General features: G+C 39.9%; 1 protein-coding gene across 1 annotated transcript in view; it reads left to right on the top strand.

The window, feature by feature from the left end:
• Positions 1–12,581, top strand: part of prkcg (protein kinase C, gamma) — a 32,070-nt gene extending 19,489 nt beyond the window's left edge. Inside the window, exons 8-16 of the mRNA XM_062991757.1 lie at positions 411–599; positions 1,905–2,078; positions 4,104–4,195; positions 4,292–4,354; positions 4,471–4,609; positions 9,980–10,060; positions 11,190–11,297; positions 11,769–11,909; positions 12,420–12,581. Coding sequence (XP_062847827.1) covers positions 411–599; positions 1,905–2,078; positions 4,104–4,195; positions 4,292–4,354; positions 4,471–4,609; positions 9,980–10,060; positions 11,190–11,297; positions 11,769–11,909; positions 12,420–12,581 — 1,149 coding nt within the window. The remainder of the gene's footprint in view (positions 1–410; positions 600–1,904; positions 2,079–4,103; positions 4,196–4,291; positions 4,355–4,470; positions 4,610–9,979; positions 10,061–11,189; positions 11,298–11,768; positions 11,910–12,419) is intronic.
• The last annotated feature ends 14,529 nt before the right edge of the window (positions 12,582–27,110 follow it).

The raw sequence follows: 27,110 nt of genomic DNA on the forward strand, positions 1-27,110 counted from the left end.
CAGGCTTATCTAAATATGGTTTGCACCCCTCTAATGTTGGCTTTTGTGATTAGGTCTCAGGTGAGGTTTCTCACTAATGTGAAATGCAGCACCACCACTCCTGTGTTTGTCCGGAAACTTTCATGTTGGGGTTGTGAAGGTGACTTTGAGTGTGTTTGCTTGCTTGTTTGTTTTCTCCAGCTTATTTCCTGCTTCCCCACATGGAACAAGGATTATATTTAAGAGAGACGAGAAAGAATAGAACATGAAATGTCAACAAAACTATGGCTCCCATGGTTAAACATTTAATTATGAAACATAATCCACATGAGGGCAGTAAAGTTCCATTGATGATTCACAAACAGCTTTGATCGTCAATTGCATTTTTAATTCTCTTTGATAAGTGCCTGTGTTTGTGGATCTCCACCTAGGAGCCAGACTCTGCTCTTCCTATCTGTCTTTCTCCTGCTCCTGCTTCTTCTCCTGCTCCTACACCTGTGCCTGCTGTGACCACACCTGTTGTGAGCCCCACACCCACCATCCTACCAGCAGGAAAGGGCCGAACTGGACTACAGGACTTCAACTTCCTCATGGTGCTTGGCAAGGGCAGCTTTGGAAAGGTAAAGTGGAAACAATGGCAAACGTTTAACTGTACCGACACTGACAAAGCGTGATACAAACATGCAAATATAATACACTGTTCAATAAATCTATTTAAAATGTATGCACCTATTAATGTCTATCTATAATCACAAATGCATAAGCAATAATAATAAAAAGCAAGTGCATATAGGAAAAAGTACTTAGATGGCAAGATGGCCCGGTGGGTAGCACTGTCGCCTTACAGCAAGAAGGTACTGTTTTCGATTCCCACGTGGAGCGATTCTGTTCCTTTCTGTGTAGAGTTTGCATGTTCTCCCCGTGTCTGCATTGGTTTCCTCCAGGAGATCTGGTTTCCTGCCACAGTCCAAAGACATGCAAGTGAGGTGAATTGTCCACAACTGTGTTTGACATTAAACTTGTGAACTGATGAATCTTGTGTAACCAGTAACTACCTGTCCTGTCATGAATGTAACCAAAGTGTGTAAAACATGACATACATAACATACATAACAAGCATACATAAATAAAACGTACTTAGATGCACTGCGTTGGATTGATAGCCTGTCTAGGGTATTCCTGCCTCATGACCAGTGTTTTATGACACTGACCAGGGTAAAGTGATTGATGACATGTGGTTGATTTGTGTGTGTGTTCTGTGATGGATTGGCAACCTGTCCAGGGTGTTTCCTGCTTTTCACCCAATGAATGAGACCCACCGCAAATCTGAACAGGATAACGTTGTGATAAAACTGCTTTTGCCCGTAGCCTGACAAAACTAGGCTACGGCTTTAAGGTACCAGACTAGTAATCAAAAGTTCGCTGGTTCGAGCCCCACCACTGCCAGGTTGCTGTTGTTGGGCCCTTGAGCAAGGCCCTTAACGCTTAATTGCTCAGATTGTATACTGTCTCGGTACTGTAAGTTGCTTTGGATAAAGGTGTCTGCTAAATGCTGAAAATGTCAACAACTGCTTTATTTTGGACATCCCGGACAGAGCTATTCAATCATTCACACCTAGTGGCAATTTAAATCAGCCAATCCACCTTCTGCATGTTTTGAGAGATGGAAGGAAACCGTTTTACCCAGTGGAAACTCACAATGACATAGAGGGCAACACTAACACTACAGCAAAAGCAAATGCAGTTGTTATTTGTAATAACTGCATCCTAGGTGCTGTCACAATACCACGACCTATTGTGAGAGTGAATTTCCACTTTGTAGTCACTGTTTCCTCATTTAAATCACCGACTTAAAATAAATGAATGAATAAAAATATTAACATATGAATGATTTGTGTTTGTGTCTTTTTCCTGTACGGTTGTAGGTGATGCTGGCAGAAGAGAAAGGCAGCGATCGTCTGTTTGCAGTGAAGATGCTAAAGAAAGACGTGCTGTTTCAGGACGAGGACACAGAAAGCGCCATGGTGGAGCGCAGAGTTCTGGGACTGAGTGGCCGTCCTCATTTCCTCACATCTCTGTACTGCGCCTTTCAGACTGAGGTGTGTGAATGAGAAAGTATCAGGAGTAGGTTTTTAGACAGACGTCTAAAATATGCCAAAAATATCAGACCATTATTTTACTCAGGTAATAGCTGCAGGGTTTTGTGCATGCCATTTGTCTTCACCTACCTGGCCCGACCCTGACCTGAGCGTCCCTCATAAAATTGCAACACTGCTGTTGCACCAGGTGTACAGTCTAATAACCAGACTGGTATGACAAAAAGTTTTTTAACAAAGCACAATTACTCAGAACAGGTAATGTACTGTATTATTGTCATGTAAAGCTTTAAATTAATATTTTAAGTAAGGGGGGTTCTGATCTACATTTATTGATTGTTTTTTTGCACTATTTAAAAAACATTTACAATGCAGACAGATCACTTCTAATCAATGTCTGCATGAGTAAAAATGTACCAGTGTGTACCATACAAGCATATGTAGTAGAGGTGAGTTTAAAAAAATAAAAAATAAATAAATAAATATACAGTATATATATAAATGTACAGTATGTATGTATGTATACCGATCAGCCATAACATTAAAACCACCTCCTGGTTTCTACACTTACCATTTTATCAGCTCCACTTACCATATAGAAGCACTTTGCACTGACATGGTGGTGGTGTGTTAGTGTGTGTTGTGCTGGTATGAGTGGATCAGACACAGCAGCGCTGATGGTGTTTTTAAACACCTCACTGTCACTGCTGGACTGAGAATAGTCCACCAACCAAAAATAACTAGCCAACAGTGTCCCGTGGGCAGCGTCGTGTGACCACTGATGAAGTTCTAGAAGATGAGCAATTCAAACAGCAGCAATAGATGAGCGATTGTCTCTGACTTTACATCTACAAGGTGAACCAACTAGGTAGGAATGTCTAATGGAGTGGACAGTGAGTGGACACGGTATTTAAAAACTCCAGCAGCGCTGCTGTGTCTGATCCACTCAAAAATAAGCTGTATTTATAGAATCTTGTTTTGGCCGTATGTACTCCTTGGTTGACATGTGTTAAACTCAAAAGTATTGGTAGAGGATTTTAAGAAAACAGCTTTTCTAACCGGTATGTCACCTTGAAGTAGCTGAAAAATCATCCAAGAAAGTTGCATTAAAAATACTGTGTGCACTAGTATAAAAATATTAACTGTTTGTTGTTGGTTTAGTCCCAAGAAACTAATAAATGCAAGGAAATAATTATTATAAACATTATTTTATTGGTGAGATCATTAAAGGGTTAACAATGATTAGCTGTTCTGCAGCAATGGAAGTAAATGACGCTTTAAAAGTTGATTTAAACAGTTCCAACAATTGTCCCACTTTTGGTGATTACTTAAACCCCTTTGGCTTTTTAAAGGCTGTGCTGGAACATACTGTGTCACTACACCCTCCTGACAGCATTACACAGCAGAATAAAATAAATCACTATTTTAATAGTAAGAAAAATGCAATTGACAAAAAAGACATGAAGGTCTTACCTATACAGGAATTGTGAAGGAACCAAAGCGTCAGTAAGTACATTTTCCTCCATTATCAAATACAGCATCAGAATAAAAGAACTGCCAAACCATCAGTCATTCAAAATCTGGAGAACATACCACCTGAACAGAGAAGCAGATGAGCCTTGGATGAAGTAAAACCTGGGAAAAGGAACAAGAGGATAAAAATTCAATTGGATGACCAATAGTGGAGATTGCAAAAAGAGTAGAGAAGCCAAAATCAATAAGGATAAATATTTTTGGGCATCATAGAGGTGCAGTAGGTGGAGTAAATGTAACATAACTGCAGGGTCATATTTGATATGCTCTCCCAGTACTCTGGTTTCCAACCACCTGCTAAAATAATGCCAGTAATAGGCTTGATTACTCCAGTGATGGATTGTCACCATTTGTCAGTGATGCTTTTTATTTATTTTTCTATAATTTAAAAGAATTAAATAATAATTTTTAAAAAATAAACTGAAGAGAGATGTGGGCAGGTATCTTAAGGTGATAATATATGATATACATAAACTAATAATTTCCCCCCTGCAGGATCGTCTGTACTACATAATGGAATATGTGAACGGTGGGGATCTCATGTTTCACATCCAAATTGTTGGGAAATTCAAAGAGCCCCATGCGGCGTGAGTACTGCGCCTTTTGTCTTATTTTTCTGAATATCATTTCTCATTCTAACCATCTGAACACGTGGATATAAATGAATAATATTCCTCTGACAGGTTCTATGCAGCAGAGATAGCTGTGGGTCTCTTCTTCCTGCACAGCAACGGCATCATCTATCGGTACTGCAGACAGAACAGTAACACTTCTTTAGTCCCTCATATACTGCAGAGATAATTAGTACTTGTAACGTGGTATGTGAGGGGTGTGGGGGTTCATCTCTCTCTCTTCCATTTAGAGATCTGAAGCTGGATAATGTCCTGCTGGACAGTGAGGGGCACATAAAGATTGCAGACTTTGGCATGTGCAGGGAAGGCATGTTGGAGGGTGACACCACACGGACCTTCTGTGGTACTCCAGACTACATCGCTCCTGAGGTTTCTGAATCCTCAATCATAACTTACACAACACACATTCAGACCTCTGACTTTACCATCTATTACAATACAAAATTAATCCAACATTCACATCTGCAATATCATATTTATGAGTGGCTGGCATTCATATTTAGGACATCTAGTGCGCTGGTGCAACATCAAACGTTTCTAATTATAACATAAATAGAGCAAATCAAGCCTTGAACTTGTTATAGCCAATGCACATCTTGTTAAATGGATATTCCAATATGTCAGTATGTCTTATTTATTGTCTTATGTACACTTATGTGATGTGTTCATGTGATCTCAGTCCCATCCAGTCTCCTGTCTCTTTGTACGAGGTTTTTACTGTTTTCTTATTAAATAATTAAACATCATTTAATATGTTGTGCTCTCATTACATTCTGCTGTGTTTTTAAACCCAGTTATCTGTATGTACTTGTGTGTATGTCTGTGTAAAGGTTTAGCCCACTGTTTCCCAACCTTTTCCGGGTCTCGACCCCCTTTTTCAGTGGCCAAGTAGGCTGCGACCCCTACCACAGCTACATTAGGAGGCATAATTGATAAATCCTGAAAAGGTCTTAGGCTGAGAGTCCTTTAGCCTTCTTAGGTCTTATACAACTAAATAAAAACACAGTGAAATAGATTTTTCAAAACACAATTCTTTAATTTAACAGTTCAAAACAAATGTTAAACTGTCACAGAACTAATATTAAACTTAACAGAACTAACATTAATTAAATATTTATCGGAATTATTGATGACTAATCATCACTAATCATTCATTGTTAATCATCTTTAATGCGATGTTTGGCTCTGCATTTTGGCAGCCAGCGTTGGTATTCGTGTATCCGAATATTTACGTTTTTTCTCCGTTGGTGTTCACTTCCATGACAACGTATGCAATTTAAATTGACAAGCAATCGTTTGTTCCGACTTTAAAAGTAACTTTAAAAAAATAATAAAATGTAATATTGTCGTCTGATTTACGCATCGAGTCACGCAGGAAAACACGCTTACACAACTTCCGGAGGTTCGGTAATTAAGTAAGCATGCATGTCATATTACAAAGTACTTTTTGTAATTTAATGATTGTTAAATTAATTACTTCAAAATTATTAGACAAAAATTAAATATTTTAAAAACCTGTGGCGACCCCCCAAAAAAACCTCCAGTTGGGAACCACTGGTTTAGCCTATCTTTGTGATATTTGTCATTTAAACCTGACAGCAGTTCAGGCATTCTGTGTGACATTTCTATTAATCAAAGGTGTGTTTGGGGCGCTCAGGTGGTGCAGCAGAAAAACACGCTAGCACACCAGAGCTGACATTTCGAACTCATCGGCTCAAATCTCAGCTCTGCCATCCGACTGGGCTGGGCGGCTACATGAACAACGATTGCCCGTTGTTTACACAGGGTGGAAAACCAGATAGGAACCTCATAACTGATGCAATTACAACCTCTGCTGGTGTCTGCAGAGTTGAGGAATAATGCATTGATCAGGATGTGGCTCTCCGTGCACAAAGCTGATCGGCATATGAACTCGCCTCAAGCAGATGAAAAGAGGGGGCGTGTGTCAGTCTCACTCTCCTCGAGAAAAATGCATAAACTAAATATAAATAAAATAAAAGGTGTCTTTGTATTTGTTGCTACTTAAATACTTGTTAAAGGCTGCAGTACTATATTATTATTATATTTCATTACAAATAAGAAGTTGTCGCTCCTAAATGGCATACCCTGTTGTCTGGAGGTCACTAGTACAGAAGCCAACTATGCTGCAAACCCTGTATAACAAGCCAGATGTTCCCCATCTCAGTGATTTATTTGGCCCATCAGGCTGAATCCAGGCACCAGACGGTAACTGTTAAAACTATATAACACTGAACACTAAAAATCTTATTTACAGCTGGTTTGGAAAATGCCAATTTCTAAAAATGCTGAAAGCAGTATACATTCATCAAGCAGAGCGTAAATGTAATCCAGCCCAAAAAAACTCTGGCTATGTCCAAGATGCAGCACTCATTTTTGTCTTGTCATAATGAGTGCATACTAGGTGTACGGATGATAACACTCATCACAGTGTCAGTTTAACCTCATTTTAACCTCATAACCCCCCAGTTTTCATTCATACTCATACATGTACATCTGTAACATGTACATACACTCACTGCTGCCCCCCTGTGGCAACAATAAAAGTGGACTTGCCTTGCCATACAGGCCAGGAGCTGGTAGCTAATTAGCCTTGCTATGCTTTCATGATTGCATACCTTCTCCCAGTAATCATGTAAACCTGGACAATCTTTCGCATCTTTGAGCTCATACGAAGCTCATTAGGAAAAGGACGTGACGCGACTCCTCAGAATGCAACAATTTATACAGCATGGAACAGTAGAGCTGAGGAAAGTAGTAAAAAATAGATAGATATAGAAAAGACCATTTTAATTCATTCTTTGTGGAAGAAAATTTTAACAAATTTCTGTTTTATTGTGACAAATTTCCCCATGTTATATAAAATGCAAGTAAAATAAAAAGTACTATGTTGGTATGAAGAAATAATAGAGAAATATTTGGCAAGCCGTAGCCTAGTGGTTAGGGTACTGGACTAGTAATCGAAAGGTTGCTGGTTCAAGCCTAACCACTGCCAGGTTGCTGCTGTTGGGCCCTTGAGCAAGGCCCTTAACCCTCAATTCCTCAGATTGTATACTGTAACTGTACCGTAAGTCGCTTTGGATAAAGGCGTCTGCTAAATGCTGATAATGTAAATGTATTTGTGGTTCATTATTAAGGAAGAATGACACAGTGTGGTTAAGTGAGGCAGAGCAAAGTGTGCTTTAATGCCAATGTTATTACTAGAGGGGGTGCACCGATCCAATACTCTGTATCAGTAACGGTACGATACTGGCCCAAATCACTGGATCGGACATCAGATGGAAAATAAACGTGTAATCCGATCCTATACTGTTTCTTAATATAAATAACACTTAATGTAAATAAGGCCATAATAAGGAATTAAAACACACTGATCTACTTAAACCTTTAGCATTTTAAAAAATCATCTACTACTGCCACATCTAAAAACACTGTTTAAACACAATAAAAATTGCTTCATAAATGATAAATCACTCACCTGAGATAAAGAAAACCTATCTTGTCCCGGCTTGGAGATCTCTCACATCCTCAACCATTAATCCATTAGTGTTATGAAATAAAACAAACTCCACCATTTCCCTTTAGCCACAGACGTCCTCTTTAAAATCCAGCAGGGTTTGATAATAAGCATGCTTTGGTTTTTAATCATCTAAAAACGTGAAAGAACTTTAACAGAAAATCTCAACCAAACTCTGCGTCAATTCTAATTGGCCCATCACGTTTGATCGACATCCACATCTTCTTATTGTAGACACTTTGGACGAGATGTGTCACGTGAACAACAGCTCGAATGTAAGTGAAACCAGTTAGTGGCGCAGTCGTCATGTCAGCTGTGTGGAGTTATTTTAAGCTCGAGGAAGATAAAGGCAAAGCAGCCGAGTGCAATTAATGCAACGCACGTGTTTCAAGAGGTGGCAGCAGCGTTGCAAATAGAATAGAATATTTGTTTTTACAGTCTGAGCATTGTTATTTAGATAGCTAGTTTAACCATGGTGCATTGAGACGTGTATTATTACTGATTAGTTGTTTGAGAGGAGAAATTACAGTATTGGATTGGTATTGTATCAGCAGATACTCAAATTGCAGTATCAGTATCGGACATAAAAAAGTGGTATCGAGCCAGCCCTAGTTATTTCATATAAGTATTTGCAAATTTAACAAGGAATAACACTTTTTTGAGGTTTTGACATTCTAGTTATTACACAGAAAGAGAAGAAATGCTCCTGATGCAATTCTTCAATAATCTGAACAACTTATATTCACACACACTCCTAAAAATACAATAAAATGTTCAGTGTTGTAAAAATATCTAAGTAGTTTTAAAACATGTATTGCTTTTATTTGTTGAGAAACATCTGTACCTCAAGCTGGACTAGTTGGACTGGCAAGTTTACACATGCTCTGTGAGGGCTTTCCTTTGATTCATATTCAGGGTCAGTCTTGCAGATGGACCAAAGTAAAACCAAGGCCATTACCAACTGGTTCGTCCAACATCAATTTTTAGGTTGTTTATTTATTAGTTAAGCACCATAGGGGCACATTTAACCACCATTACTAAGAAGAGTTTTTGATGGATACCAGAAGCCCAGGAAGCCTTTAAAGAATTAAAGAAGAGTCCTGTGTCAGCCTGGTGCCTAAACTGCCCAACCCTGAGGTACCTTTGGTCATCATGCCTCCAACAGGGTTCAGAGCAGTCCTTTTCCAATAACAAACAACACCCCTGTGTATATATCTCTCACCACCTAACACCCTTTGAGAGACGAGGCACACAAAGCCCTGCCAGATCTCTTTTCTGGCTTTTAGCCACTGATTGCTTTTCTTTGCAGAGCTGCCAGCTAGCTCACATGTAGAGCATCCATCCTCTATGCTCTACAGCTCGGGATCAAATGCAGCACTGGACGGTTGAGACATTCTTCTTCCCTTTATTTCTCGTGTGGCAGTTTATTAGTTTCTCTAGCTTCTGATTCTATTCAGCATTTGCACCTGAGACCAGAATCAGCTCAGAGCTGGATCTATCTTTGTCAATCCTCACCACTGACAACCATACAAGACTGTGTCTTTTCCATTTAAATTACAACAGGTGGACTGACTTGAGTTCTAGACTCATTGAAGCACAATTGTAGCAAAATGGATGCACTTGACTACAGTTTGGAGTGCTACAACACAGTAAATACACCGATCAGCCATAACAGTAAAACCACCTCCTTGTTTCTACACTCACTGTCCATTTTATCAGCTCCACTTACCATATAGAAGCACTTTGTAGTTCTACAATTACTGACTGTAGTCCATCTGTTTCTTTGCATTGCATTTCTCAGTCCAGCAGTGACAGTGAGGTGTTTAAAAACTCCATCAGCACTGCTGTGTCTGATCCACTCATACCAGCACAACACACACTAATACAACACCACCATGTCAGTGTCACTGCAGTGCTGAGAATGATCCACCACTTAAATAATACCTGCTCTGTAGTGGTCCTGTGAGAGTCCTGACCAGTCAGCAGTTGTAGAACTACAAAGTGCTTCTATATGGTAAGTGGAGCTGATAAAATGGACAGTGAGTGTAGAAACAAGGAGGTGGTTTTAATGTTATGGCTGATCAGTGTATATAGTATATCAGCAAAACTATGTACAAAATGTAATGTGGTCAAGAGACCTGATACTTGATTTTATATTTAGGAATTTTGTTAATTGTATACTTTGTTGTCTGTTCATCTACCAGATTGTAGCATATCAACCATATGGCAAAGCAGTAGACTGGTGGTCGTATGGGGTTCTCCTGTATGAGATGCTGGCTGGGCAGGTAAGTTTACATACAGTACATGTGCTCTTATAAATAACTTACATGACAATGTAAGTTAAATACATTTATTAAGCAGCATTCCTGAGACCATTTCAGAACTGACTTAAATAGTAGTCTCTTAGTAAATAATATAAGATATACGTAGATATACTTTATTTGTCATATATACATATACAGGTGTACAGTACAATGAAATTCTTTCTTCGCATATCCCAGCTTGTTTGGAAGCTGGGGTCTGAGCGCAGGGTCAGTCATCGTACGGCGCCCCTGGAGCAGACAGGGTTAAGGGCCTTGCTCAAGGACCCAACAGTGGCTGCATAGTAGAGCCTGGATTTGAACCGCCAATCTTCCAACTGATAGCCCAAAGCTCTACCCACTAGTCTTCCACTGTCCCCAATAATTGATCCATGACTAAAATGGGTCTGTATTTGGAAACTGGGACTAATAGAGAACGGCATGGCTCTTACCATTATGAGCCACATATATATACAGTGATACTATACTCAGAGCCACATACACCGACCAGGCATAACATTATGAGCACTGACAGGTGAAGTGAATAACACTGATTATCTCTTCATCACGGCATCTGTTAGTGGGTGGGATATATTAGGCAGCAAGTGAACATTTTATCCTCAAAGTTGATGTTAGAAGCAGGAAAAATGGGCGAGCGTAAGGATTTGGGTCAGAGCATCTCCAAATCTGCAGCTCTTGTGGGGTGTTCCCGGTCTGCAGTGGTCAGTATTTATCAAAAGTGGTCCAACTAAGGAACATTGTTAAACCGGCGACAGGGTCATGGACGGCCAAGGCTCATTGATGTACGTGGAGAGCGAAGGCTGGCCCATGTGGTCCGATCCAACAGATGAGCTACTGTAGCTCAAATTGCTGAAGAAGTTAATGCTGGTTCTGATAAAAAGGTGTCAGACTCCATGCCTCGACGGGTCAGGACTGGTTTGGCAGCAAATTGTCCATTCTCTTCTGGCTCAGCTCACTGCATATGGGAATTCAGGTTGATTGATTTTTAGTTCCAGACATGTCATTCCAACCATTTGTATTTAATAAAGATGTGTAATGCTAAGCATGTATAACACTTAGTTATAGTGTTATTGTGTGTGTATTGTTCTTTCAGCCTCCGTTTGATGGAATTGATGAAGAGGAGTTGTTTCAGTCTATCATGGAGCAAAGTGTATCATACCCCAAGACTCTGTCTCGCGAAGCTGTTGCAGTTTGCAAGGGGGTAATTTATTTTTCTTGTATTAAAATTGTAATAAAGTATTAACTAAATTAAATATCTATTTCTTTTCTTTTTTAGTTCAGATTAAAGATAAAAAATACCTTCCTTACTTTAATTACTGTAAGTAACACCTAATATATTTGGAGCAGATGGATATTTAATGAAAGTACAGCAAACTTGCATACAAGATAAATCTAGTGATTCACAAGACGTTTAAGATTTATATAAGCTGTCTGACCCAACAAATGTTCAGACCATTTAAAATAAATTAATATTTAATCTTAACTCCTCCATCAAGAGCAGTAATGCAGATGCCCCAGAGCATACCCAAAAACTCTGGACACGTGTATAAAAAGTTTACTCAATACAGGGTGCCAAAGAATCAAGGTGGTGGTGCATAACATAAGTATACAATTACTAATTTACTTACTACTCTGTCTGTCTTTCTCTCTTTCTTTGCTACTTTGTGTCTAGCTGTTGACTAAGAACCCAGCAAAGCGTATGGGTATAGGTGAGGATGCGGAGAGAGAGATACGAGAGCATCCGTTCTTCCGTTGGATAGATTGGGACCGTCTTGAGAAATTGGAGGTCCAGCCACCTTTTAAACCCAGGCCTGTGAGTACCATTTAATAAATCCCTCCATGTACCGAAAACAGTTACATTCGCTGACAAGCCCGAATTTGCAAATAAACGACACTTGTGCAAGTTTATACAAATTAAAAATCAAGAATAATGTATTTACGTTTGAAAATAACTCTGTTCGTTTCTCCGCACCGTCAGCCATGTTTTTTATTTTTCTGTGAGAAAAGTGCCGCACTGAATTTTGGGATTGCCTTCACCGCTAAGGCAGCATCAGATGCTCCCTCGTTCTTGAGTCAAAATAGCATTAAAATTTTAAGATACCTTACTAGGGAGGATATTAATGCATCTAGGATTTCGAACAGCTTACTTCTCAGGAGCGTGCGAAGGATGATGTAAAATGCTGTCTATGTAGAGAGCTCACTAGGTTTTCGAAACACACCCTTGGTGTTGTTGAAATAATGAATACAATAGCTGATGGGTAATGTTACTCTGCCCTGAAATATAAGGAACACTTAGCTATAAATTCTCTCTCTTCTTTTACAGGGAGGAAAGAAAGGAGAAAACTTTGACAAGTTTTTCACAGGGGGTTCTGCAGCCTTGACACCCTCCGATCCGGATGTACTTGCAGTTATTGATCAGAAAGATTTCCAGGGCTTTACCTACAATAACCCCGATTTCAGTGCCACTCCTCTCACTGCTGTCTGACATCGTACAGCACAAACCAAATGTTGAAAGCCCAACTAGCATTGTTAATGTTAAAGTCTTTAATTATTTAATAATTAAGTATTTTTAGTGAGATAATATTTGCCAAAATGATATTAAAATAGACCTAATGAGCCAGTACAAGACCTAATTGATAGTGGTAAATGAAATTAAGTGAAATTTGTTTTTGTACAGTAAATATAAAAATATATAGACATATATCCATATGAAATTAAAATAATAGCATTTGAGAATTAAATAATACATAAATGTAATGCTTAGAAATAATATAAAATCATTTAATAGAAACTACTCCACATGAAAAACCCAGAATGCAACAGAAACTTTTTGATTGTGCTTTTGCACTTGAACGGAATTCTAATCAAAATGATCAAAATGTAAATAAGCAAAACTAGACCCTCTGCTGGGACCTCTAGTGGAATAGAATTGTCAGTCCAGTTTAAAAAGTGCTTAAACTCTTTAAGATTTAGGAGCTTTTTCCAAGAAGCTTTACTACTAAGAGTTGCTTATTAAATCAGGTCAGTTTATGGCAGTTACAACATTTTGTTTGTAATATTTTGAAGCCCAGTTATAGCAGTTAACTGTGTGTTACTCAGTTCATACAGGATGATGAAGCCACTGTACTTTACCTACACAGAGATTTCTCAGCTCATTCTATAATGATATTCTGTCATCACATAATATATACACATAATTAATAACAGGTATAAACATTTACTGTATAATGTAACAGTTATACAAATATAAAATGTATTTTCAATTTACATGGATGTAACATTGTGTAAAATCAAAGTAAATATACTGCATGTATTTCAGCATTAAATAGTAAAATGTGTATGCTTGCAAATCACTGTGAACAATAATTATATTGAAGTAATTATATTGGGGGGGGGGAGAGCCTATCCCAGCTTTTCAATCGCCGCAAGGCACACAGTAACACCCTGGACGGGGCACCAGTCCATCACAGGGCAGACACACATACACATACACATACACACACCCATTCACCTATAGGGCAATTCAGTGTCTTCAATTAACCTGACTGCATGTTTTTGGACTGAGCTCCTGGAGGAAACCCACGCGGACACGGGAGAACATGCAAACTCCGCACAAAAAGAACCCGGACCACCCTGCCTAGGGATCGAACCCAGGATCTTCTTGCTGTGAGGCGACAGTGCTACCCACCGCCCATGCTTACAACTGACTTAATTTGTTGATTAAAATTATAGAAACAGAACAATTTGACTCAAGCTAAATTAAAATCACAGAATAGTCTATTTTATACAGTACATTTACATTTGGACATACAGTATTACTGTTTCAGTTGTTTCCTTTACCACTTAGCAGTATATTATTATATTTAAGAAATGATTCATTGCATTATTTAAATAACTGTTTCTATTTAAATACAGTAGACCCTTGAGTTACGAACGGTTTACCATACGAACATTTCGAGTTACGAACGATCTTTTTCAACTTAACGTACAAACTAATTTCGGATTACGAACAGAAATTCGCGAAACACAAGTCATGAACAAGTTGACTCCAACCGTCTCTCTCTCTATATATATATATATATATATATATGTACCGTGAGTGAACATTCAGACAGCGGACGGTGTTTTTTCAGTGTTTTCTTTATATTTTGTAAAATTCAATATTAAAATGTCCCCAAAGAAGGTGCAGAGGAAGCGCAGTTGTGAGAAAATGAACAAATCACTATTTGGTGTGTTGTATAATTACTCCTGCCAGTAGCTGCCAGTGAGTGAGAGAGAAGAAGGAATTCGGCTCAGTAAAGTATTCTTTCTTTCGTGCAATTACACCTACAAAATACAACACTATTGAAATAAAGAAGAAATAACAGAGAAATATGAGAATTATTGTTGTTTCTGGTAGATACATTTTATAAAAAAAGGAAATGTATTATGATGTACAGTAAAGCACACGTACTGTACTGAAATGTGACGTGTGTTTTTTATGTACAGTACAGTACTACTGTGTATTGTTGTTTATTATTGTTTATTACAGTATTATCTATTCTATAATTTAAGATTTAAGGGAAAATATACTTGTATTTATAACAATAAAGACCATTTAAGACATTAGAAAGGTTAGGTAAGGGGGTGGTTTGGGAGGTCTGGCACAGATTAATTCTGTTTACATTATTTCTTATGGGAAAAATAGGTTTAACTAACAAACATTTTGACTTTAGAACAGCCCTTCAGAACCAATTAAATTCGTAAGTCAAGGGTCTACTGTAATTACTTTCAGTATTGTAGATAGGCCCATAAAAAGTACGCCACACAAGCTTACTGGACAGAACCAGCAAGTACTAAAGTCTGTTACACACTACTATATTACAAACTATGTCTTGATAATTGACAGTGTTCAGCTGAAGCTTAACAAATTGGATTTCTGAGCCCAAGCAGCCAAAGGTCGTGGCACAGTGGCAGATTTGTGGCAAAAAACACCCATTTGGACTTTGAAACAATCAAAACTAGAATGATGCAGCAGGTCGCTGTACAGTTCACACTACACGACTGAATCTCTTGCACTCGGGAGTCTTTTCAGTCGGTGTGATAGGGGGTTTCACACTACACCATCTATCACCAACTGGAAACGCAGGTGAGCTTCTCTGGTCTCCCAAACTACGTTTTGTCACGAAAACAAACGTGAGAAGTGACGAGGGGTTTAATGATACCACGTCCAAAAATGCACGTCAACAAGTAGCAAGCGATCAAAGCTTGTGTGCTGATGTGCAGCATAAAATCAAGTAAGAAAAATAAATGAATCTGATTGGATTTGGTTTGAATTGTTCTATAGTGAGTTGGAGGTTAATAAATATTTTTGCAATGTTGGTGTTATGTTTTCTAGAGAACGATCAGGTCAGAAATACTGTAAAACTTGTGTGTGCCGATGTATTCTGATATAAACTATATTATCCCCCTGTCCCACCTTTTTACACTCCTCACCTGCATTTCCCCTCACACTGTATCCTGCGTTCTCATTGGCTATTTGACATAGCACTCATTGCCAGTTGTGCAACTCAGATTGAGATATCTGACATGCTAGAAATCTCGTTTCACTAGGCGAGCCAGTCGGGTCGAGTTGTTGAGACTGAGAGCCGAGTTTCGGTCGCCGAGCAAACGCCGAGTTGCTCCCGAGCCGGCAAATCTAGCGCCGACCAGTCGCCGAGCAAAAATCAGGGCAAAAGTCGTGTAGTGTTTGGGGGATGGATTTTGCTTAGATTTTAATACTGCAGCATACAGTTGATATCCTAGATAATACAGTTTTATACAGCCTTCAGCACAAAACCCTGACCTCAACTACAAACATTTTTGGAATAAAGGTATGATACAGCCATTTAACAGTATGATTTTATTTTTATTTTATTATGATTTAAACATCATGTTTTACACTTTAGTTACATTCATGGCAGGACAGGTAATTACAGGCTACACAAGATTCATCAGTTCAAGTTTAATGTCAAACACACAATTTTGTATCTCCAATTTACCTCACGTGCAAGTCTTTGGATTGTGGGAGGAAACCGGAGCTTCCAGAGGAAATCCACACAGACACAGGGAGAACATGGAAACTCCACACAGAAAGGACCCAGACTGTTCTACCTGGGAACCAAACCCAACAGCAACAGTGTTACCCACCGAGCCACCATGCTGCCCTAACAGTGTGATAAAGAAAGTAACAGTATTACAGAGCCATGCATGACACTACAAACAAACAGTGTGTGACAGTGATTGTGAAGATGCATATACGGTGCATATTTAATTTGATACGTGCAATATTATTAAGCTGATGAGAAAACTCATCTTCTAAAACCACATCCTTAGAAAGATATATAAAATCAAAACCTGGGCCTAAAAAAAAATGGGCCTAACAGGTATTTTTTTTCTTTAGATGCTGAAGGAGAACTTCATGTATTTGCCCTTAATAAATGTTTTTATCATCTACTGATTAATTTTATATACAGAGCCATAGAAGTATTTGCTCCATCTGAGTTTTTTAAAATCCACTAATGAGCAAACCACTAATGAGCAAGCCTAGAGGAGCTGTAGCAAAGAAAAATAAAAGTTAAAAGGAGCTAGAATATGGACCCAAATCACTGGGTGGCCTAAATAAATTAATTACATCAAGAATATAAAAAAAATATATACAGTGTATCACAAAAGTGAGTACACCCCTCACATTTCTGCAGATATTTAAGTATATCTTTTCATGGGACAACACTGACAAAATGACACTTTGACACAATGAAAAGTAGTCTGTGTGCAGCTTATATAACAGTGTAAATTTATTCTTCCCTCAAAATAACTCAATATACAGCCATTAATGTCTAAACCACCGGCAACAAAAGTGAGTACACCCCTTAGTGAAAGTTCCTGAAGTGTCAATATTTTGTGTGGCCACCATTATTTCCCAGAACTGCCTTAACTCTCCTGGGCATGGAGTTTACCAGAGCTTCACAGGTTGCCACTGGAATGCTTTTCCACTCCTCCATGACGACGTCACGGAGCTGGCGGATATTCGAGACTTTGCGCTCCTCCACCTTCCGCTTGAGGATGCCCCAAAGATGTTCTATTGGGTTTAGGTCTGGAGACATGCTTGGCCAGTCCATCACCTTTACCCTCAGCCTCTTCAATAAAGCAGTGGTCGTCTTAGAGGTGTGTTTGGGGTCATTATCATGCTGGAACACTGCCCTGCGACCCAGTTTCCGGAGGGAGGGGATCATGCTCTGCTTCAGTATTTCACAGTACATATTGGAATTCATGTGTCCCTCAATGAAATGTAACTCCCTAACACCTGCTGCACTCATGCAGCCCCAGACCATGGCATTCCCACCACCATGCTTGACTGTAGGCATGACACACTTATCTTTGTACTTCTCACCTGATTGCCACCACACATGCTTGAGACCATCTGAACCAAACAAATTAATCTTGGTCTCATCAGACCATAGGACATGGTTCCAGTAATCCATGTCCTTTGTTGACATGTCTTCAGCAAACTGTTTGCGGGCTTTCTTGTGTAAAGACTTCAGAAGAGGCTTCCTTCTGGGGTGACAGCCATGCAGACCAATTTGATGTAGTGTGCGGCGTATGGTCTGAGCACTGACAGGCTGACCCCCCACCTTTTCAATCTCTGCAGCAATGCTGACAGCACTCCTGCACCTATCTTTCAAAGACAGCAGTTGGATGTGACGCTGAGCACGTGCACTCAGCTTCTTTGGACGACCAACGCGAGGTCTGTTCTGAGTGGACCCTGCTCTTTTAAAACGCTGGATGATCTTGGCCACTGTGCTGCAGCTCAGTTTCAGGGTGTTGGCAATCTTCTTGTAGCCTTGGCCATCTTCATGTAGCGCAACAATTCGTCTTTTAAGATCCTCAGAGAGTTCTTTGCCATGAGGTGCCATGTTGGAACTTTCAGTGACCAGTATGAGAGAGTGTGAGAGCTGTACTACTAAATTGAACACACCTGCTCCCTATGCACACCTGAGACCTAGTAACACTAACAAATCACATGACATTTTGGAGGGAAAATGACAAGCAGTGCTCAATTTGGACATTTAGGGGTGTAGTCTCTTAGGGGTGTACTCACTTTTGTTGCCGGTGGTTTAGACATTAATGGCTGTATTTTGAGTTATTTTGAGGGAAGAATAAATTTACACTGTTATATAAGCTGCACACAGACTACTTTTCATTGTGTCAAATTTTCATTTTGTCAGTGTTGTCCCATGAAAAGATATACTTAAATATCTGCAGAAATGTGAGGGGTGTACTCACTTTTGTGATACACTGTATATATACTCTAGCAGGAATGGCTTTGGCGGCATGGTGGCCTCAAGTCCTCAGGATGCAGCTTCAATCAGCGGTAAAGCACGTTAACACACAGCATCACCAGTACTGACATATCAGGCTCAAAAGTTCATCATGGAGAATGATTGGCTTGTCAGTGGGAAGGAGGGATATAGGGATTGGTCACAACTGCTGCAATTATGGCCTCTGCTGGCTGATGGATGGTGCCTACACAACATTGGCTTTTCACAACATGTGTCTGTGGAAAAACCTTGCTTTGTGCACAGAGGCACATGAATGCTGAAATGGGTAAGGGCATTCCCCAAACTATTGTTACATTGTGAAAAACAATAATTTTGTTTATATAATGAATTTTATACATCTGTGTTAGGTGTGTCTAAAATACCTGAATGTAATAACAGTGGGTACAGTAATAGTGTGGAGTAACAGAAGTAAGAAAAATGAGTGGAAAGGCGCTCAGCGGAAAACACCCTAACCAACCACATCTGACATCTTGAACTAACAAGGTTGAAGTCCTGAAGAAGGATTCTTCACAACTGCTGCAATTACGACCTCTGCTGGCTGATAGATGGTGCCTACACAACATTGGCTTTTCACAACATTTTGGAGTGTGTCTGTGGAAATTTGTGCAACATCACAACATCTTTAAAAACCTTGCTTTGTGCACAGAGGCACAGGAATGTTGGAACAGGTAAGGGCATTCCCCAAACTATTATTACACTGTGAAAAACAATAATTTACGTAGTTTATATAATGAATTTTATAGATGTGTTAGGTGTCTAAAAAACCTAAGTTAAATAATGGTGGGTACAGGTGCCCAGGTGGCACAGCAGGATATTTCACTAGCACACCAGCGCCGAGATTCTGAACTCCTCGACTGGGCGCCATCTAGCAGGCATAATTGGCAGTGCCTGCCGCAGACACATTTCTGCTAGGCTGGGATAACCGGGCTATGTAGGTGGGGTCTTCAAACGCTGATTGGCAGATAGAGAGACGCCTGTGCAGAATGCATGGGTGAAAAAGGGTTCTGCAAAGGGCTGCATGCGGGTCTGAGAAAGGCGTGAGCAGCAATATAACCACCTCGACTGCAATCATGGATACCCCAGCAGCGGAAGACAAACTGACTACACTAAACTGGGAAAAAGTGCAAAAATAAAATAATATGGTGGGTACAGTAGTAGTGTGGGGTAACAAAAGCATAAAATATGTGTGGAAAGGCGCTCAGGTGGTGCAGCGCTAAAACACCCAAACCCACCTCATCTGACATCTTGAACTAGCAAGGTCGAATCTTAGCCCTGCTACCCGCAGGCTGGGCGCCTGCCCAGGACTTCCACTATTGGGTGCTCGTCCAAGGGTGAAAGTCCTGGAGAGAATTCCTCATAACTGCTGCAATTATGACCTCTGCTGGCTGGTCGATGGCACCTGCACAGATAAGATAGATGATGCAGATTGGTGCGTGACTCTCCATACGCAATACAGATCTTCATATAAATCCGCCCTGTGCAAATGTTAAGAAGCGGTCAGATACTGCACATGTGTGATAGTCACAGCCCTCCTCGGTCAGGAATGAAGGTCAGCAGCAGCAGAGGTAGCAAAATGTAATCTGATAATTGGATACAACTAAAAAAATTACATAAAATGTATGGAAAATTGGAAATACCTTTAATAATTGAGAATGCCTCCCTATATCTTTAGTCCTCTTATTTTTCCTGTTCCTTTTATTATCTGTCATTTATTGTCATTTGAAGTTTTCAAATCCTTTCCAGTAATACTGTGGAGACAGCAAAACCACCTCTTCAAGCATTTTTATATTTTACCTTTTCCCCATTGTCTTTCCTTCTTCTCATCAATTCATCCCAGCTGGCTCCTGGGGGGATATAGTGATATAACAGGACACCATCAGTTCCCCTGTCTATTAAAATCCAACATAACCTTCTTACTGTAACTGTCCCTGCTTCCCATCTCACTTTCATTCTTCTTTTGACAGTTAACTATTGCATTGCAATTTCTTCTTCAAATCTGAGATGTCCTCTATTTTACTGATTTTCCTCACTTTTATATAACAGAAGAATGTTTTTAAATCCCAGTTCTGGATTAACCCGTCCCTTTAACACACCAACTTCATTCAGGCTTGTAATTGCCTGCCAATTTAAATCAAGTGTGCTGGAAATAAGGAAATAAAAGGAATCTACAGGGCAGGGGACAGGAGCAGAATGAAAGAACGCTGCAATTCACTGCTTTATTCTGCAGTAATACATGTAACAAGCCCAGCTGCTGTGGGCATTGAAGGCGTGGCTTGGTTATAGAATCATGCTCCTCTGCGTTGACAAGTTTGGCTGGCAGAGGGGTCATGGAGACGCAGATGATTGTCGTCCATGCTTGATCATGCATGATGATGGTATTGTTCTGGTCTAAAGCCTCGACTTTCTCGTGCCGGACAAACTGCAAATCCATGTGGCCAACAGTTTCAGTTTTGATTTGTCACTCTATAGAACTGTGTCCCAGAAATAGTCCCATCCAAATTGGTTTTGGTGTATGCCAGTCAACCCCGCCAGTGTTTCTTGGTCAAAAGTGGCATGTATCATGTATCTCCGGCACGTACAGTCAGTACAGACTGCATTTTTCACCCGCACAAGTCGAGTTCATACACCGACGAGCACTGTGTACGGAGGGCCACACCCCCATCAACATTATTCCTCAGCCCTGTGCAGGTGCCATCAGTCAGCCAGCAGGGGCCGCAGTTGCACCAGTTATGAGGACCTATGAGCCGACTTTTTACCCCTAACCCTGAACAACAGCCAACCGTTGTTCATGCAGCCACCCAGCCCAGTCGGAAGGCAGAGCTGAGATTCAATACAATGTATTCGAAACCCCAACTCTGGTGCGCTAGCGTACTTTACCGCTGTGCCACCTGAGCGGCTGTTTAATAAGTTCTTAAAGGTTGCCACTAACACATTTGTCCCAGTTATTGCAGTAACAGTGTGTTTTTCTTTGTTGATCTAAGGCCTCTGGATGAAATTTTTGGCTTTCTGCCATGGCCAGCCAGGTTGGCTGCTGCACTTTAAATTTGGATTTTCCCAATAAACATTATTCCTAATGGTGTCTCTAGGAATGTTCAATGTATTGAACGTCTTCTTATAATCATGGACCATTTGGTGCTCTCACAGCTTTTTTGAGCAGCTCCTTAGTTTTCAGCATGACTGCAGCACACCTTGAACACTTTGAATCTCTGGATAGTGTTTATATAATATATCACAGCTGAAGCAAATTAGGGGTCATAATTGAGTTCCCAATGGTCTAATCATGTTGTAATCTAACCTAATCAGACAGACTAGCCGTGGGGTTTAAAATTAGCAACAATATGTAAGGGGTGGAATAATTGTAACATGGCAGTATTAACGAAATATCCTGCTACCCTTAAATACTAAATCATTTATTTTCTCCATTCATTTCTTTTAGGGTTTAATTAAAACTTTGGATGCATGTATGCATGTTGTAAATCAATAATTAACTAATTAAAAATAAGCATGAATGCAAAATGTAAATTATGATGTGTTCTTGTCTAATAGGCTGAGAGTCTCATAGTTTTATAAGATTTTTTTTCCTTGAGGTCAGAGTGTACCATATGCTATTCATATAGCTTCTAAAAATACAGGATTTTCTCATTAGGGATAAAAAGATAGGCCAGAGAATGCTGAGCCCACAAGAGACAAGACATGACTGTAAGGAAGACTCTATTGCTTTTCTATTAAATGTAACATAAATAGTTTTTATATTTTATAATCTGCCCAACTAATTGAATTGCTTCTCCTAACATCAGAACAGCATATGCAGGGCCATAACTGCATAGCAGAAGGAGCCCTCAGAATAAATGCAATAGAAAATGCAAATATATTGTAACCGTAATGCAACATGATACTTCAGAACAAAACTCTTACATATTAATAGATGAAGTTTGCTTTTCATACCAAGACCTCATTCTTAGCTTTGTGGTGGAAAAACCCTTTTAATAAATACCTTGAATACTGGATTGTAAGTAGAAAAGAGGTTTATTCTTGCCTGCAGAGAAGGATCACACTGGCAAGCCTCTCATAGAAACCTGAGCAGTGCGAAGATATAAAATCAAAAAAATATATAAAAAAGAAAATAGAATATAATAATTAAAAAAAATAAGAATATTAAACATCTAAGAGAACAAAAACTAAAAACTAAAAAGGGGGGAGCCTAAAGGTGCAGTTACAGACATTGTGCAATTTAAAGCTGTGCAAATAAAAACAGTACTACTGTATGTGTAAATTGTGGAACAGGTAGTACCAAGTGATCAAGTAGTAGGTTTACTGTCTTCGTGGGTATTATTATTATAGGTTCTGCGTCCTTCTCTTACACCAGTGAGAGTCATTGTAGGTTGCCACTGCTGTGGGCAGAAATGACTTCCTATAGCGTTCTTTGTTGCAGCGAAGTTGGCGGAACCTTCCACTGAAAGTACTTTGCTGTTTATTCAGCATTTCATGTAATGGGTGTGTGGTGTTGTCCATTATACTGAGCAGCTTATGCAAGATTCTCTGCTCAACAACAAGTTCTAGGGGCTCCTACTTAGGTAGGAAACAGAAACTAGAACCCTACTAGAAACTACTACAGGATCTGTAAGTCGTAAAACTGTGAGCAACAGGAATTGTAAGTCACTTATTTGCAAGCAATGCGTTCTTTGTTACGTAGGAATTAATATTTTCCTACACAATATACAGGTTTGGTGATGCTTTGGTCCGCTGTATGCTATTTGAAGAACAAGGGTGACAACTGAAGAAACTGTGGGCGTGAGTCCCCCATTCAACACTTTATTCAACACTGTTTTATAAAGTAAAATCTATCATAGATATTTAATTAATTACATGCAGTTTTTTATCAAACAATTAAAGATTATACACTGATCAGCCATAACATTAAAACCACCTCCTTGTTTCTACACTCACTGTCCATTTTATCAGCTCCACTTACCATATAGGAGCACTTTGTAGTTCTACAATTACTGACTGTAGTCCATCTGTTTCTCTACATACTTTTTAACCTGTTTTCACCCCGTTCTTCAATGGTCAGGACCAGGTCACTACAGAGCAGGTATTATTTGGGTGGTGGATCAGTCTCAGCACTGCAGTGACACTGACATGGTGGTGGTGTGTTAGTGTGTGTTGTGCTGGTATAAGTGGATCAGACACACCAGCACTGCTGAAGTTTTTAAATACCGTGTCCACTCACTGTCCACTCTATTAGACACTCCTACCTAGTTGGTCCACCTTGTAGATGTAAAATCAGAGACGATCGCTCATCTATTGCTGCTGTTTGAGTTGGTCATCTTCTAGACCTTCATCAGTGGTCACAGGACGCTGCCCACAGGGCGCTGTTGGCTGGATATTTTGGTTGGTGGACTATTCTCAGTCCAGCAGTGACAGTGAGGTGTTTAAAACTCCATCAGCGCTGCTGTGTCTGATCCACTCATACCAGCACAACACACACTAACACACCACCACCATGTCAGTGTCACTGCAGTGCTGAGAATGATCCACCACCTAAATAATACCTGCTCTGTAGTGGTCCTGGGAGAGTCCTGACCATTAAAGAATGATGAAAGGGGGCTAACAAAGCATGCAGAGAAACAGATGGACGACAGTCAGTAATGGTAGAACTACAAAGTGCTTCTATATGGTAAGTGGTGCTGATAAAATAAAAGCTTTACCAAAAATTGTAACATGTTCCTAGAATAAACAGACCAATAATAATATGTACCCCAACTTTAGCACAGTCCATGTACAAATCCAAACTTGAGGTTTGGCTGAGCACATTCCACAAAGATGTCCTACAGTCTCTACTTCTGGGCAGAAGAGACACTGTTCTTCTCATTCTGAAACAAAATGAGAACTGTGCTTGCTGCTAGTGTCCCATGTATTATCCACCGCATGCCCCCAGAACTTTTAGGTACTCTGCAGTTGTGAATTATTCTAGCCCAAAACCTTGCTGTGCATTTATTACTTAAAAGTCTCTGCCACTGGTACCTCCATTAATGCTTTCAGACAGCGACAGTATCTAGTGCCTTTATTTTGCCTGCCCAAACTCACCAAAGCTTAGGGAGAACATTATCAAGACACCACTGCTTTCTTGCCATGATCTGTTTCTGTTTCCAGCTGTTATTTTGAAAAAGGAAAACAAAGGGTCGCCATCCTGCTCCAGGAGGTCTCATACCGTTTGAGACAAGGTCTGTTTCGAAGATAAGTATCTCAAGCACTCTGAGTGACATAATTCCTGTCTGCTGTGAATGGAGCTGCACCGTTTTCCATCTCCCGCTGTCTGGCTCCTGGAGGTGGCCAAGCCTCAAAATCCTGGCTTGCAGGGAGCACTTTATCATTGTGATGGAGTGGACAGTCTGAAGTGGTACGATGGGGTTGTGAAAGATCGGCTCCTCCATGGCTCAAGTACTACACTATCCACTCGAAATGGAAAGCACTGAAACGAATACTAAAAGCATTCAAACCACATAGTAATACTGATGCATACAAATTGGGCACACCAGTCAGGTCCAGTTTATCAATATTCATAAGGAAATGCTACCAGTTCAGCACCATGCATAAGGGACTTTTGAACTTTGGTGCATCTACCTCTCTTAAAATTTTAAATCTAGCCTTACAAGTGATCCTTTTACCAGAAACATGGGAGAAAGAAAACAACAACTCACAGATTATTAGAACTTCATTAAAGACGCAATCAGATATTATTTATTTCTATAATAACATAGCGTATAAAATTAAAAACCAAATTAATTTCTTTTTTGAGTCTGTGGGACTCACCCACCAAGGAGGCCCCATGAAAGCAGGTCCACCATTACCCACCATCAGACACACCTGATCTTTTGTCTTGATAGCTTATTGTACTGGCCTATTCAGCCAATCTTTTCTACGACTGCCAGCATCACATTCTCCACAAGTTTACCGCTCTCCATAACGCAGTGGTCCCCAACCACCAGGCCATTTATTACCGGGCCGCACAGAAAGAGTAAATAATTAGAGATCGCTACAAAAGCATTAAAAACACTGCTTCCATTTTCAACATCTTGTCTTTGTGAGGCGGGATTTTCTGCAGTGACGCAACCAAAACAAAAACAGAGTAGACTGGACATAAGGAACACACTTCGGGTGTTATTGTCTCCTCTCACCCCTAGGTGGGAGCGTCTCATTGCAGTGAAAAAATGTCCGGGTTCCCACTGATTTTCCATCATTGCTGAGTAGTATCGTTATGCACTTCATCGACTTATAATCTTGTTTTACATCCTCTCTCCTCCGCCAGTCCGTAAAATTATATCGTATATTAAACCAGTCCGTGGTGCAAAAAAGGTTGGGGACTACTGCCCTATCAGACCTGACACCAAGGGTGAGAGAAAGTATCACCAAACAGGCCTTAAAGGCCATGGCGGCCAGTGTGGTGTCAAAAAAATAGCAATAGCCCTGATCCCAGTATGTACGATTCTAATATCGAAGCTCAGTGTATCGTTCAGTCCAGTTTGTCAATAGATTAATGCAGTTCCAAGTAGGGATGTAATGATACACTCATTACATGCGATACAATTCACAATACTGGGTTCATGATACGATTTTTTCCCCGATTTTTTTAAACAAAATGAAATTAAAGACAAATTATGTACAGAGTTTCCTTTTAATATTTCTCTTTAAAAAATTTAATAAAATACTGTATTTGTGCTTATCTTTTATTTATCTAAATAATGAATGCACTTTTATTTCTGAGGTAGGTACAAACTATGCAAAATAATGCTTATTGTGTGAAATGAAATTTTAAAACAAATCCAACATTATATAAATAAATGAATAATAAATGATTAATACAAATAAAGAAAGTATCCTCACATAAATAAATTTGGCTGGAAAATTCAGAACTTGGCAACCCTGTAGTGACGTCAACCAGGCGAGGTGAATAGTGCCAGCGCCCTCTGCTGTTTAAAGTGAATATCGATTCATCTTAAATGAATAACCGATTCGAATCGTGGCACATTCAAGCCATCACACAACTAAGGACGATTTAAAATAGCCAGTTGACCTGCAGGCATGGTTTGGTTAACGAGGTAACCAAGGGAGAACATCTCAAACTCCGTACAGACAACCAGAAACTCAGTATATCAGTATTTTAATGAAATACAAGTGAGAAGAAAGAGGAAAGTTTGGAAAACTGACAAGATGCCAGCAAACTACACACGTAGCTCGGAACTCTGCGCATGCGCGCTAGAGAGTGAGCAAGAGAGAGAGAGAGAGAGAGAGAGAGAGAGAGAGAGAGATTTTGGACCAGTGCTGTTACAGGACATCACCGTGCCTGTGCTGTGAGGATCTCTGCTGTACTGTGAGGATTCTCCAGGCTCGTCTGACAGGGTGAGTCTGTGCCACCTCATTCTTTAATCTTTAGTCTCGTTCACCATCTAACAGCGGTTTAAGTGAATCATAGGTGTCAGGAGTTCCGCCCTCTCTCCAGCTGTTTCAGCACCGCTGTATCTCCCGCGTCTTCACTGGAGCCTCGCGTTGGTACCGTATGCTGCACAGCTGGAGTTGGATGAGATGCATGAGAGAATCTGGAGGAATTTTCCACCGACTGCTCGTGATGTCCAGTGTCGCAGACAGTTTACATT

Source organism: Trichomycterus rosablanca, chromosome 3 (assembly GCF_030014385.1).
Source record: "Trichomycterus rosablanca isolate fTriRos1 chromosome 3, fTriRos1.hap1, whole genome shotgun sequence".
NCBI lineage: Eukaryota > Metazoa > Chordata > Actinopteri > Siluriformes > Trichomycteridae > Trichomycterus > Trichomycterus rosablanca.